The sequence below is a fragment of the Scyliorhinus canicula genome, chromosome 24, assembly GCF_902713615.1.
Source record: "Scyliorhinus canicula chromosome 24, sScyCan1.1, whole genome shotgun sequence".
Lineage (NCBI taxonomy): Eukaryota > Metazoa > Chordata > Chondrichthyes > Carcharhiniformes > Scyliorhinidae > Scyliorhinus > Scyliorhinus canicula.
In genome coordinates, this window is record NC_052169.1 from 21,671,398 (window position 1) to 21,686,502 (window position 15,105).

The 15,105-nt window shown below is 47.9% G+C and overlaps 1 protein-coding gene across 1 annotated transcript in view; it reads right to left on the bottom strand.

The window, feature by feature from the left end:
- The window catches only part of kti12 (KTI12 chromatin associated homolog), a 38,899-nt gene that overhangs the window by 11,442 nt on the left and 12,352 nt on the right, over window positions 1-15,105 (bottom strand). The window contains exons 4-6 of the mRNA XM_038784261.1: window positions 11,486-11,541; window positions 6,957-7,036; window positions 2,224-2,383 (exon numbers count right to left, since the gene is read on the bottom strand). Of these exons, the coding sequence (XP_038640189.1) occupies window positions 2,224-2,383; window positions 6,957-7,036; window positions 11,486-11,541 (296 nt within the window). The remainder of the gene's footprint in view (window positions 1-2,223; window positions 2,384-6,956; window positions 7,037-11,485; window positions 11,542-15,105) is intronic.

Sequence of the window (15,105 nt, forward strand, 5' to 3'; positions counted from 1 at the left end):
GTGTGGAAGCGGCATCATGCAAGGGCTCCAGTTTGGTAAAGGGGCCTTGGTAACGCCGCCTCTGCCGTTCCCGCCGGCACGGTACTCCACCAGCCCCGTGGTGGTGGCGGCCCTGAAGGTCTGGGGGCAATGGAGGAAGCATGTGGGAGCGGAGAGAGCATCGGTCTGGTCCCCAATCTGTAATAATCACCGGTTTGCCCCGGGAAGGATGGATGGAGAGTTCTGGAGATGGCAGAGAGCAGGGATTGAGCGGATGGGAGATATGTTTATGGAGGGGAGTTTTTCTAGCCTGAGCTGGAGGAGAAATTTGGATTGGCGAGGGGAAATTTATTTAGATACCTGCAGGTGCGGGACTTCCTATGCAGGCTGGTCCCAACCTTCCCACTCCTACCACCAAGGGGGATACAGAATAGGGTAGTTTCCAGAGTGTGGGTGGGAGAATGGAGGGTTTCTGACATTTACAAGGAACTCATGGAGTCAGAGGAAACGCAGACTGAGGAGTTGAAACGCATGTGGGAGGAGGAGCTGGGAGGAGAGATAGAGGATGGTCTCTGGGTGGATGCGTTGAGTAGAGTCAACGCATCCACAACATGCGCCAGGCTCAGCCTGATACAGTTTAAGGTCGTTCACCGGGCCCACATGACAGTGGCCCGGATGAGCAGATTCTTTGGGGTAGAAGATAGGTGCGCAAGGTGTGCAGGAGGACCAGTGAACCATGATCATATGTTCTGGGCATGCCCGAAGCTTAAGGGATTTTGGCAGTGGTTTGCGGATGTCATGTCCAAAGTGTTAAAAACAAGGATGGCACCGAGTCCAGAGGTGGCAATTTCCGGGGTGTCGGAAGACCCGGGAATCCAGCAGGAGAAAAAGGCAGACGTTCTGGCCTTTACCTCCCTGGTAGCCCGGAGACGGATACTATTAGCTTGGAGGGACTCAAAGCCCCCGAAGTTGGAGACCTGGCTATCGGACATGGCTAGCTTTCTCTGTCTGGAGAAAATCAAGTTCGCCCTGAGGGGGTCAATGTTAGGGTTCACCCGGAAGTGGCAGCCATTCGGCGACTTCTTTGGGGAAAATTAACCATCAGCAGAAGGGGGAGAGTGTTGGGGGGGGGGGGTAGTTTAGTTTAGAGTAGGGGGTTAGTAAAGGTGGGACCTGTAAGGGAGGAAGACGGCTTTTGCACTATGTTTATATTTTCATGTACATTGTTTATTTTGTTGTTGTTGTAAAACCAGAAATACCTCAATAAAATGTTTATTAAAAAAATAAATGGGGGTTCTGTAGAAGGAATATTTGCTTCCGAAATGTTAACTCTGCTTCTCTCTCCAGATGCTGCCAGACCTGCTGAGTTTATCCAGCATTCTCTGTTTTTATTTCAGATTTCCTGGCTCCACAGTATGTTTCTTTTATTGGCTCCTGAACAAAGGTGCAATACTGTACCTTATTTCCACTGAATAGTGAAAGGTTTGAGAGATCCTGCACAGCCTTATAGCTGTGCATTCCCTGTGATACAATAGAGCCTACACTTTAAAAAAAAAAGAGCACCCAATTATCTTTTTCCAATTAAGGGGCAATTTAGCGTGGCCAATCCACCTACCCTGCACATATAGAATCATAGAATCACATCTTTGGGTTGTGGGTGTGAGAACCACGTGGACACGGGGAGAATGTGCAAACTCCACACAGACAGGGACTCGGGGCTGGGATCGAACCTGGGACCTCGACGCCGTGAGGCAGCAGTGTTAACCACTGCGCCGCCCATAGAGCCTAACACTTTCAAAGACAATTCTGTACTGTACGAGAGAAGCAGTTTGCCCTTCCTGAGGCTGTGAGCATAACAGTTGGTAAAGATTAACTGTTCACTGTTTGTGGCGTCAATGTACAAACCATTCCTGGAGATGTCATCGCATGGCCTCCTGCATCCAGCTGCCACACCCCCACAATCCCGCCATTGGTCACTCAATATCTCCACCCCCATGACACACCACCCTCGCTCAGCCAAAGGGGAAGCAGAAACAAAAGACTCCATTAGCCAATTGCATGACCCTCAGTCCAACAGCCTTTCTTATCCCGTCTGCAATTTCTTTGAAACATAACCAATGAACATGGAGACGTAAAAATTCTTTTGATGCCTGGCGATTTCCCCCCTGGCTTTGCTCTCAGCGGTGCCCTGGAGGATTGACATTCCTGGACAAACATTGCACTAGTTTTGCTGTCCTCACTCACGTTGAGCGTTGACTGGTTGGGCGGTGGGGCTTTCCTGTGGATGATCGCGTCGACTATCGCGTCAAACGGGAGGGTATCGTCCTTCTGGATGGTGAACAGCGGTCTGTCCCACCGGTTCCGGGATTCTGGCGCCTCGAATCGCATCACCAGTGCGTCGAAGCTGAAGGAATGGCAAAGCAGGCACAACAATTAGAAACAAATCACAAGGCCCAGGGTCCAAACTACGCACCAAGATAGATGGAAAGGTTGACTGGGAGAACCTTAACAGGGTGACCCGACATCTTGAATTCCTTTATCATAGCAAAAAGTCCCAAGGTACTTCACAGAAATGTTATCAAACTAAATCGTTGTAATGTAGGAAACCAATTTGTGCACAGCAAGCTCCCAGAGCAAAAATGACCAGTTGAGCATTTTTTTCTGATTTTCATTGCGGATTAGATATTGGCCGTGGCACAGAGGTTCACCTGCCCGATCGTCAAAATAAAATCCACCAGAGGACCCCTCTGGAAACTGCACCGCACTCTCCTAGTACTGGACTGGAGGGTCAACCTTGATTTGTGTACTCCGGACCCTGGAGTAGGAATTGAACCTGGAACCTGAAGTTGCAACCTTGGCGACTCCAAGAGGCGAGTTCGGCCAACTGATCCGCAGTTGACATCGGCAGATCTTAGATGCTCAAAAGCTTGGTCAAAGAGATAGATTTTAAGGAGTGTCTACGGTCAAGCATCAGATTGAGCCCAAGGTGAGGTTCAATGCCTGTTCTGGTCAGCTTGGGTCCAGTTTGTCTCTCTTGTGGGGACCACGAATTGGATTCAGTTTGAATTTTGGAGCAAGCAATGAGCTGGATTAAGGGTTTTACGCGCAGGAGGTCAAAGGTGGAGAGCCCTGGGAGAGTTGTCGGGATGGAGGAGATTACAGGGATAATGAGGGTGAAGCCATGGGGTACAACACTCGATACAAACAGGCCACGAAGCATTGAAGGACAACAGGGCAGCAGCAGAGGAGCACAAAGTCAGTCATAGAATCTCTACAATGCAGAAGGAGGCCATTCGGCCCATCTGGACTACACTCACCCTCTGAAAGAGCACCCTACCTAGGCCCACTCCCCCACCCTATCCCTGCAAACCCACCTAACCTTGGGACACTAATTGGCCATTTAGCATGGCCAATGCGCCTAGCCTGCACATCACTGGACAGTCCTGTTTCAACTGCAAGTGCCAGTGCCTAGGAATTAAGTTACCGACTTGTTCCAACCTGTACATCTTTAAAGGGGAGTGGAATAAACAAAGGAAAACTGAGCAGAGGGGATAAGTTGACATACATAGAAGAAGAGGGCTGGGAGGAGGCTTCCGTGAAGCATCAATACTAGCCCTGTCGGGCTGAACGGTGCTGTAAACATTTGCTGCCAACACCACACCAGGAGGGGTTGTACAGTTTTACTCTGCGCCCTCATTGCTAGTGGCAGACTACGTAACGTTACTGATTGGCTCTACGGTAAAAGCCTCCAGTCATTAGCGCAAAATAGTCACAACAAAGCATCAGGGCAACAAAATCAGGTTATGCCAGGTCAGAATCTGCTCTGCTATTAGGCTCTCAGAATATTAAATGCTGCGCAAGCACAGGCAATGAATGGATGCGGACAACCCCCGTGTCCAGAGCAACATCCTTACGCGAGTAATTCCCATTCACTGCTTCCCCAAGGGTCCCAATTGTTCACAATCTGCCATGACTGTGGTTGAAGAAATCAAATCCATACACTCTTCAAAATAACGAGATCCGAAAGGGTCATGCTCATGGTGGTAAATTTCAATCTAAAAAGCTTCCTGGCGGGCAGGGGCGCAGTGTAGTGATGTAATTGGCTTTCTGCACAGACGCGTATCGGTGGCCATTTTGTGTTGACGGGAGACAGCACAAACTGGGAAGCACAAAATGGAGGATATTAAACGACTAAACCCATCCTTAATTTGTAAAGATCTAGGTGGGCCGCAACCAATGGATTTTTATTAAAACCCACATCCTCCAGCAGATTGGGATCCCCTTATTCGCCAATTGGTGGGTTTTATCTTTAATTATATGGAGAAAAGTAATACATTTCAAATCAGGCCGTTCTATTCAGGCAGGCTGAGGACAGCAGAACGAATAAATGATTGTGGTTCATTGGTTCTCATGGGATGGGCTAAGGGCAGGAACTAGGAGTGCTGGTTATTTGCCTTCAAAGGATTTTCAGTAGGTTACTGTACAGATCTGAACGATGGTCGGCCCCAGCCAATTCTCCCATCGCTGAATAGGCAGAAGCTAGAACTGGAAGCTCTTCAGAGCTTGAATGAAACACCACGTGGACACTCCGCCCACACCCCAACTCAAAACAGAGATAAGCCAACAGGAGTGCGGACAAGCACGTGCATGGCTCACGTTACCCAGGAGAAATTCCTAGCAGCCAGCAATTGTTATTTCCAACAGCAGCAATTCTAACATCTTCAAGAAGCAATGCCAGAACTGCCGCCTCATAACATGCTTAAAATAGGGGCGACAGCAGTGGTTAGCACTGCTGCCTCATGGTGCCGAGGACCTGGGTTCGATCCCGGCCCCGGGTCACTGTCCGTGTGAAGTTTGCACATTCTTCCCGTGTTTGCGTGGGTTTCACCCCCACAACCCAAAGATGTGCAGAGTAGGTGGATTGGCCACGGTAAATTGCCCCTTAATTGGAAAAATAAAAAAATAATATGCTTAAAATCGCAAGACAATTGGGACTTCCGGTGATGGCGGGTAGGAGGCAGCCGCACACTGGAGGGCTCCCGCTCGGGAATAGAAATTTTGGGGTTTTAACGCCCGGTCCTGGGGGCAACGGAGGCTGAAAAAGCTGTAAGAAGGCACAGGGAGGAGAAATGTCCAAGCTTGGGAAGAAAAACGGCCGTGAAAAAGGGGGTTAATAACAGTCCGCCGGTGAGTGGAAAAGTCAGCGGAGGAACTGTAAGGAAAGCGGAGGCTGGGGCACCAGGGGAGGCCGCATCGCTCAAAGCGGAAGAAATGACCAAAGTGATGGTTATGGAACTTGAAAAGCAGTTCACAAAGCACATGGAAGCGATGAAGAAGGAGATGGGGGGCAGTATTGAAAGTGCTGGTGGAGGAGGCGATTGCCCCAGTGAGGCCGGCGGTATCGAGCGCAGCAGCGGATTTGCGGGAGCAAGGAGAGACACTGAAGTAAGTGGAAGAGGCATTATCGTAGCACAGTGATCAACTCACCTCGATGGGGAAGGAGCTGCGGAAGGTGACAGAGACCAACAAGGGTCTGTGAGCCAAACTGGAAAACCTGGAAAACAGATCCACTCGACAGAATCTGAAGATTGAGGGTCTGCCCGAAGGGGTGGAAGGCCCGAGGCCAACAGAATATTTTGCCACGATGTTGGCGAAGTTATTGTGGGAGGGGGACAATCCCTCCCAATAGGAACTGGATCGGGCTCATCGGTCGTGGAGGTCTGTACCAAAGGCGAGTGAGTCACCAAGAGTAGTAACCGAGTTTCCATAGGTATAGCGTGAAGGAGAAAGTCCTGTGCTGGGCAAAGCAGAAGCGGGTGGTGCAGTGGGCTGGAGCTGGTATACGCATATATCAGGACTTTACGGTGGAGCTGGCGAGGAGTCGGGCTTCATTCAGCCGGGTGAAGGCGGCACTGTACATCAGCAAGGTGCAGTGCGGCATCGTATAGCCAGCTAATTTGAGGGTGACCTACAAATCCAAGGACTTATTTTGGGACGCCGGAAGCAGCAGAGGAGTTTGCGAAGGCAGAAGGACTTTGGCAGAATTGAGAAATGGTCGTGTACCGGTGTAGCCCCGTGTAACTTTATTTTTTCACTGCATGTTGGTGTACGTACTAAATGAGCTGATGCTGTATATATTTGGACAAAGGAAGAGATGGGACTTTCATTTGCAATGATGGTTCTTTGGGGCTTGGGTGTGTATGCGGGGGTTGTGTGCTAAAGGGGATTTCTTGGTTTTCCTGGGACTGGGCAAGGGGGAAACAGGGGGAAAGAGACCCGGGCGGGGGCCTCCACGCTGGCCGGTTTAAGCCAGCCAATGAACGGGAGTGGGGTCTGCGGCCACCGGAGCCTGGTAGAACAGGTTTCGGTGAGTCTAGCCGGGGTGAAAAGTTGGGGAAGGAACAGAGGTTGGGGGGGGGGGGGGGGGGGGAGAGGAGGAGTTCACAAGAGGAAGTGGAGGGGAGAAGTCTTGGGGGGGGGGGTCTACAATTCATGGGTGCCACTCACTGTACTCTTTCGGGGATTGGATGGCATTGAATATTAGGGGAAGGTTGGGGGTGGATTGTATATGTCAATGGTGACCAGGGGCAATTCCTCATTCCTTTTTCTTTTTTCCTCCTTGGGAGGGTTTGTTTTATTTGCTGCTTATATTGTCAGGTTGGTCATTGTTTGGGGGTTGGTGGGAGGATGAGATCGTTGTTGTTGGTAGGGGGATTGACATTGTATTCGTTACCGTTTACTGTTTGTTGGTGGGGTGTAAACTCTGAAGAAAATGTGAAAATGGAGAATAAAAATATAGATTTTATAAAAATCACAAGACAATTAAACCGACATCGCAGGTCTAGCAATGGGTGGGGGAAAGAATCCCGAAGAGTCAAATACTGTGGTTCCCCGAGACCATCACACCAGTCCAGATGTTGGAAAACCACCAGACTGAACTCCAGCTGTTTAGTGCAAGAAGGTAGTGAAGAGCTCACACTTCCTGAGAGTATTGTTCCTCCGGCGCTCTCTGCTGGTTCCACGATGAACAGACGTCGACAGCAGTATCACAGTGAATCTAGAGGCAAACAAAATCACTGTTTAAAAAAAAAACAATCCTCAACAGGAGGTGCTTCAAGAAGCAATTTTAGCTCTTAACGAAGGCAAAATACCGCAGACACTGAAAATTTAAAAATAAAAACACAATGTCAGAAATATTCAGTAGGCCAGGCAGCATCTGTGGACAAAGAGAAAGAGAGAGAGAGAGTGTTAATATTTCAGGCATGGGACAGGTTTGAAGCAGGTATAGAGAGAGAGAGAATGAGGGGAAAGAGGGAGGGAGGAACATAAGGGAAGGCCTTTGATGTGGGAAAGGAAGAAGAGATTAAATGAAAGTAATGATAGCGCAAGGCATGGCAAATAATAATGGGACAAGTAACGAAATAAAAGACGAGTCTAGAAGAGGTGTGAATGGCAGCCGTGGAACCATGACTAGAACCTGCCGACTAAAATAGTGGGTGGGAGCAATGATCAGGCTCGTCTTGAATTCAGTATCGAACTTGGACGGTTGCAAAGAGTCTGGTCGAAAGGTGAGGCGTCGTTCCTCAAGTTTACGTGGACATTCTGCCATGAGAAATGAAATGAAATGAATAAAAATCGCTTATTGTCACGAGTAGGCTTCAATGAAGTTACTGTGAAAAGCCCCTAGTCGCCACATTCCAGCTACTCTCTGAGTAAAGAAACTGCCTCTGACATCTGTCCTATATCTACCACCCCTCAATTTAAAGCTATGTCCCCTCGTGTTGGTCATCACCATCCGAGGAAAAAGACTCTCACTGTTCACCCTATCTAACCCTCTGACTATCTTATATGTCTCTATTAAGTCACCTCTCAGCCTTCTCCTCTCTAACGAAAACAACCTCAAGTCCCTGAGCCTTTCCTCGTAAGACCTTCCCTCCATACCAGGCAACATCCTAGTAAATCTCCTCTGAACCCTTTCCAAAGCTTCCACATCCTTCCTATAATGTGGTGACCAGAACTGCACGCAGTACTCCAGGAGCGGCCGCACCAGAGTTATGTACAGCTGCAGCATGACCTTGTGGCTCCAAAACTCAATCCCCTTACTGATAAAGGCTAGCACACCATATGCCTTCTTAACAGCCCTATTAACCTGGGTGGCAACTTTCAGGGATTTATGTACCTGGATGCCGAGATCTCTCTGTTCATCTACACTATCAAGAATCTTGCCATTAGCCCAGTACTCTGCATTCCTGTTACTCCTTCCAAAGTGAACCACCTCACACTTTTCCGCATTAAACTCCATCTGCCACCTCTCAGCCCAGCTCTGCAGCTTATCTATGTCCCTCTGTATCCTATAACATCCTTCAGCACTATCCACAACTCCACCGACCTTCGTGTCATCTGCAAATTTACTAACCCATTCTTCTACACCCTCTTCCAGGTCATTTATAAAAATGACAAACAGCAGTGGCCCCAAAACAGATCCTTGCGGTACACCACTAGTAACTGAACTCCAGGATGAACATTTGCCATCAACCACCACCCTCTGTCTTCTTTCAGCTAGCCAATTTCTGATCCAAACCACTAAATCACCTTCAATCCCATACTTGCTTATTTTCTGCAATAGCCTACAGTGGGGAACCTTATCAAACGCCTTACTGAAATCCATATACACCACATCAACTGCTTTACCCTCATCCACCTGTTTGGTCACCTTCTCAAAAAACTCAATAAGGTTTGTGAGGCATGACCTACCCTTCACAAAATCGTGTTGACTATCGCTAATCAACTTGTTCTTTTCAAGATGATTATAAACCCCATCTCTTATGACCTTTTCCAACATTTTACCCACAACCGAAGTAAGGCTCACAGGTCTATAATTACCAGGGTTGTCTCTACTCCCCTTCTTGAACAAGGGGACAACATTTGCTATCCTCCAGTCTTCCGGCAGTATTCCTGTCGACAAAGACGACATAAAGATCAAGGACAAAGGCTCTGCAATCTCCTCCCTGGCTTCCCAGAGAATCCTAGGAAAAATCCCATCTGGCCCAGGGGACTTATCTATTTTTAAAAAGGTTCATAGAATAAACATAGTTTTGCTTTAAAAAATACTTCTCCATTTCTGCTGTACCTCTCCTGTGCAACGTCTCCTGCACTTTTTTTCCCTAATGCAGTTGTGGGAGGTGGGCATTGCTGGCATCCCTATTTCCCTTTGGGGAACCACAGCAGCCCGTGTGGTGTGGCTACATCCACAGTGATGTTAGGGCGGGACTTCCAGCTTTTTGACCCAGCGACAGTGAAGGAACGGCAATACATTTCCAAGTATGCCTCTGGCTGCAAAGTTGTGAGAAGGTGAAAATGCTACAGGATTGCAAGCCAAGACTTTTTTTTTGTAAAGCAGCACCCACATAATCGCTGGTGCAACGTTTTCTCGCAAATTCTCTTCTCCTGAAAGTAATGATGTGGAGATGCCAGCATTGGACTGGGGTGAGTACAGTAAGAAGTCTTACAACACCAGGTTAAAGTCCAACATGTTCGTTTCAAACACTGGATTTCGGAGCACTGCTCCTTCCTCAGGTGAACCTGTTGAACTTTAACCTGAAAGTAACGACTGGGGAGTGGGCATACATTTCTTTAGCTGTCTAGACCTCTTAGGCCCCTCTTCTAGTGACCAGGCTGGATTGGCAATGTCAGCAGGGCGTTGCCCGACAGTACCATTGCAGCCCAATTATGTCCTGATTTGCAAGGTTATGGTTTAAATCTGAACTTGAGGATCTGAGCAAATATCCTGTGCAGACATTTTAGTGAGCACTGAGGGAGCACTTTGCTGCTTCTTCTCGTCGCTGCGCGTGGCTTGTTTGTTGCATCGCATGGAGCCTTTAGGATTGCTGTACGGCTGCACATCTCAAAAGGAACGCGTGCAATCTCGCGGAGTTTGTTCCAGATTTTTTAATTTAGAGTATCCGATTTTCCCCCCCCCCCCAATTAAAGGGCAATTTAGCGTGGCCAATCCACCTACCCTGCACATCTTTTGGGTTGTGGGGGTGAAGCCCACGCAGACACGGGGAGAACGTGCAAACTCCACACGAACAGTGACCCAGATCCGGGATCGAACATGGGACCTCGTCGCCGTAAGCCAGCAGTGCTAACCACTGCGCCATCGTGCCGCCCAAGTATGTTCCAGATGTTGCACAGCTACGCATGTGCAGAGGTCTACAGCACAGAAAAGGCCATTCAGCCCATTGCGTCTGCGCTGGTCAAAAACAACCACCTAAGTGCAGAGCTTAGAGATTGGAGCGTAGGGGGTGGGTGTTCAGATGAAATAATAAAATTGAGGCCCCGTCTGCTTGTTAAGGTGAATGTAATAAATCCCATGACTGCTGTATTCGAAGAAGGATGGAGCTCCTCTCCCAGGGTCCTGACCAACATTTATTCCACATTCAACTGGCAGCTAGCCATTTTTGATATTGGGACATTGCTATCCACAAATTGGCTACCACACGATGGCAGTGACTATGTCTCAACGCAAACTGGAGGAACAACATCTCATCTTCCGGTTAGGCAGCTACAGCCTTCCGGCCTGAACATCGAATTCAACAACTTCAGATGATCAGCTCTACCCCACCTCGACCCATTTATTTTCATCCCATTTAATTTTAACTGTGTTTTACCATTTCTTTCTTAATATATATTTAATCCACCACTACACGCCCCCCCACCCAATCTTATCCACCTTTCCTTCACCTTTCTCCTCTTTGCTTCCCCTCCCCCCACATCTACAGTTCATCCTCTGATGTTTGTTTCCCTGCTGTTTGGCCTTTTACATTGTTCTCTCTGGGAACTGCCATTAACACTCTTTCCCCTTGGTTTCTGTGGCCATTAGCACCCGGTTCCCCTGGGTTTCTGTGGCTATGACTCATCTTTCATTCTCACTCCACAGTATAAATATTTCCCACTTTCTCTGTCTGTTAGCTTTGACAAAGAGTCATCGGACTCGAAACGTGAGCTCTTTTCTCTCCCTACAGATGCTGCCAGACGTGCTGAGATTTTCCAGCATTTTCTCTTTCATGGCAGTGACTACGTTTTGCAATGAAACCAAGTGAATCGGATATATTGCAGACGAGAAAGGCTTAAATTAATTCATTTGTTTCTTCTTTCTGTACAGGGATTGGACATGACAAAGAAAGGGGAGGGAACGAAAAGGGTTTTATTTTAATGTGACACTAGGATTTTAGCGGAAGTATTAGTCATTCCGTTTTGTTACCGAATACCACTGTCAGATAAAAAGAACGCAATTAACTCCGGCTTACATTTGTACATGGAAATAGTCTCGTTTCCTAGCTTGGTGTGGTCAGTTTAGCAAGGGAAATGACAGCAGAAAGACTAGAATCTATGAGGATCTTGAATTCCACCGCACCAGAGTTAGCAGCTGTACGATAACCCAAATGAATTCATATCCTGCAATCTCTCACGTTAAATACCAAAATAGACGCTAATGGCCACTTACCAAACAGTGTGGAGTCTGTGCATGTTTCACCAAACAGAAAAGTTCGTATCTGTAACCTATATTTAAAAAGAGTAACAGTCAGGGAGATGCACATTGTTGTAACAAAATTAGACACGGTGAGTCAATATTTTCACATCCTCAGAAGAAATGTTAGATGAAATGTCACTTTGGTCTGGGCTCCTGATTAGCGGCTCCCATCATCAGCTCAGCTGCTAATTTACTTCAGGATCCCATCTGTCTGACTCATCAGTTAGGACAAGTTAAATTGGCTGCTTCTTCACAAAACATTATTCGGATGTTGCCCTTGTACCATCAATTGCAGCTCCCCCTCCCTCATTACCCCAGCACATCCAATTGGTGAGTTGTCCCCCTCCTTGTATTCATGGCCAGTGAGGGGGAAAGAGTGGGATTGTTATCAATGTCATCGCATAAAATCATTGAAAACAGGACTGAAAATATAAACACATCGCACTAAAGGCACGGCCGCTCCCTCTCCTCTTTTAAAGTACGCACACTGAGTCAATCCTCCTTCCTGCATCGACCAGGTCTAGTGCAGTTTGAATTTTATAGCTTTCTAGGAGATCCCCAACCATTCAGACTCCTTCTCGAGCAAGTACATCCTTCCTCAGATAAGGAGGCCAAAACTGCACACTATATTCCATGTGTGGCCTCACCAAGGCCCTGTATAATTGCAGCAAGACATCCCCTGCACTCTGATCCTCTCACTCTGAAGGCCAGCATACTATTAGTCTTAGAACATAGATGTTGCGCCGATCTATGAAACCCCTCTAAACCCCATCTACACTATTCCCTTATCGTCCATATGCCTATCCAATAACCATTTGAATGCGTTTAGTGTTGGCAAGTCCACTACTGTTGCAGGCAGGGCATTCCACGCCCTTACTACTCTCGAGTAAAGAACCTACCACTTTCTGTCCTATATCTATTTCCCCTCAATTTAAAGCTATGTCCCCTCGTGCTGGACATCACCATCCGAGGAAAAAGGCTCTCACTGTCCACCCTATCTAATCCTCTGATCATCTTGTATGCCTCAATTAAGTCACCTCTTAACCTTCTTCTCTCTAACGAAAACAGCCTCAAGTCCCTCAGCCTTTCCACGTAAGATCTTCCCTCCATACCAGGCAACATCCTTGTAAGTCTTCTTTGCCGCCTGCTGCACTGCATGCTTACCTTCAGCGACTGGTGTGAGGACATCTAGGTTTCTTTGCACATTCCCCCTCCCCTAATTTATGGCCACTCAGATAATAATTTGGAACATATTAAAATACAGCTTTTAAATTTGCGGTGGCAAAGTGGTTAGCACTGCTCACCCGTATAGAATCCCCACAATGCAGAAGGCGGTCATCTGGCTCATCGGGTCTTCACCGACCCATGTAGAATTTATACAGTGCAAGAGATCATCATTCGGCCTATCGAGTCTGCACCGACCCTCTGAAAGAGCACCCTGCCTTGGCCAATTAACCCGCCCCATCCCCGTAACCCCACCTAACCTGCGTCATAATATCCATTCATGTATATAATGAGATGCAGACAGGCAGTGATTGACACACAGGATGACCAATGAACACACAACACAGAACAACCAATCGCCAGACAAGACACCACCACTATAAAGCCCACAGGGCATTAAGACTCCCGCTCATTTGGGGACCCAGACACTGAGACAGTCAGAGTGCACAAGTCAGTGCCATGTGGTAGCTAGTAGGTCTGGTCGAGCCAGTAAGAGGTCGTCAGTAGGATTAGTAGAGTGTCAACCCACAGCTGAACATGGACAGCCGTTCTTTGTTTAAATAAAACAGTGTTGGATCATCTCCGGTGTCAGACGTTTGTTTCTAGCTTCCCTGCATCCAGTTGCAGTCAACGTCAAACCAACCCGCCTAACGAATGAAATGAAAATCGCTTATTGTCACGAGTAGGCTTCAATGAAGTTACTGTGAAAAGCCCCTAGTCGCCACATTCCGGCGCCTGTTCGGGGAGGCTGGTACAGGAATCGAACCGTGCTGCTGGCCTGCTTGGTCTGCTTTAAAAGCCAGCGATTAGCCTTGTGAGCTAAACCAGCCCCTTAACACATCAACCTGTACACCCTCAGACACTAAGGGGCAATTTATCATGGCCAATTCACCTGTAACAGGCACATAGTTTGGACTGTGGGAGGAAACCGGAGCACCCGGAGGAAACCCACGCAGACACGGGGGGTGACACCACCAGAAACCTGGGTGGATTTTAGTAGCTAGTTTGGGAGACTCTATAATGGTGGGAGGTTTACACTCGCATCAGAGCTGATCCGGATCCAAAAACCATCAAATCAAAGCCATGTCAGTCCACCATCCCAGAGGCTGCCAGGTGCAAAGTCACCCACCAAAGTCAGTACATTGATGCTTCTTTTAGCAGGGTTTTTGCAGGTAAACTGTCCTTCAGTATAAAATTAGGAATAAAATAACACCCCACTCTGCAGACTTCTAAAGATATATTTAGAGCGGTAGCCTGCTGAATACAAGCAGCTGGTCACACAGCCCGTGGATATAGTGGGTGTCGGTGGCGCTGCTCCCTCACAGCTTTGATGTTGATGACTGAGACAGCCGACTTAACGATGGGGATTTCACAGCCGCACCTGCACTAAAACGGGAGGCACGGTAGCACAGTGGTTAGCACAATTGCTTCACAGCTCCAGGGTCCCAGGTTCGATTCCCGGCTTGGGTCACTGTCTGTGCGGAGTCTGCACATTCTCCCCGTGTGTGCGTGGGTTTCCTCCGGGTGCTCCGGTTTCCTCCCACAATCCAAAGATGTGCAGGTTAGGTGGATTGGCCGTGCTAAATTGCCCTTAGTGTCCAAAATTGCCCTTAGTGTTGGGTGGGGTTACTGGGTTATGGGGATAGGGTGGAGGTGTTGACCTTGGGTAGGGTGCTCTTTCCAAGAGCCGGTGCAGACTCGATGGGCCGAATGGCCTCCTTCTGCACTGTAAATTCTATGAAAAAAAACACACATCAGCGGCTGAAAAGACTAAAATGGTGCATGAACTTGAGAGTAAATATCCAAATCAATCTTTCTCAATGGGCCACGGGTTCAAGGGCAAAATTTGATGTCGGCTAATTCTGTACCCCATGATGTGTGGCTCCTCCTTCAGATCAGACTTAAATCTGTTGGGCCTGCTGGTACTCGACTGAGTGAGTTCCCCTCATAACCCCCCAGCCAATTATAATCCTTCAAATCGCTAAAGCAGAATCAATACCCAGTCAATATTACAATTCGGTTTGCAAAACCTTGCTGGGGACCCTGTTCTTTTTCAAATAATGACGTGGGATATGATACATCCATCCATGGTGACAGTTCCTTATTTGAAGAAGGTGGTAAGTGCGTTGGAAACAGTTCAGAGAAGGTTTACCAGACGTATACCTGCAATGGCCTGGTTGCCTTACGAAGAAAGGTTGGACACGCCAGACTTCTATCCATTGGAGTTTGGAAAGTAAGAGGTTGCCACATGATTGAAACATGATCCTGAGGGGTATTTGACAGGGTGGAATTGGAGAGGATGTTTCCTCTTGTGGGTCACTGTTTAAAAGTGAGCCTTGCATTTAAGATAGAGACGAGGAGGATTTTTC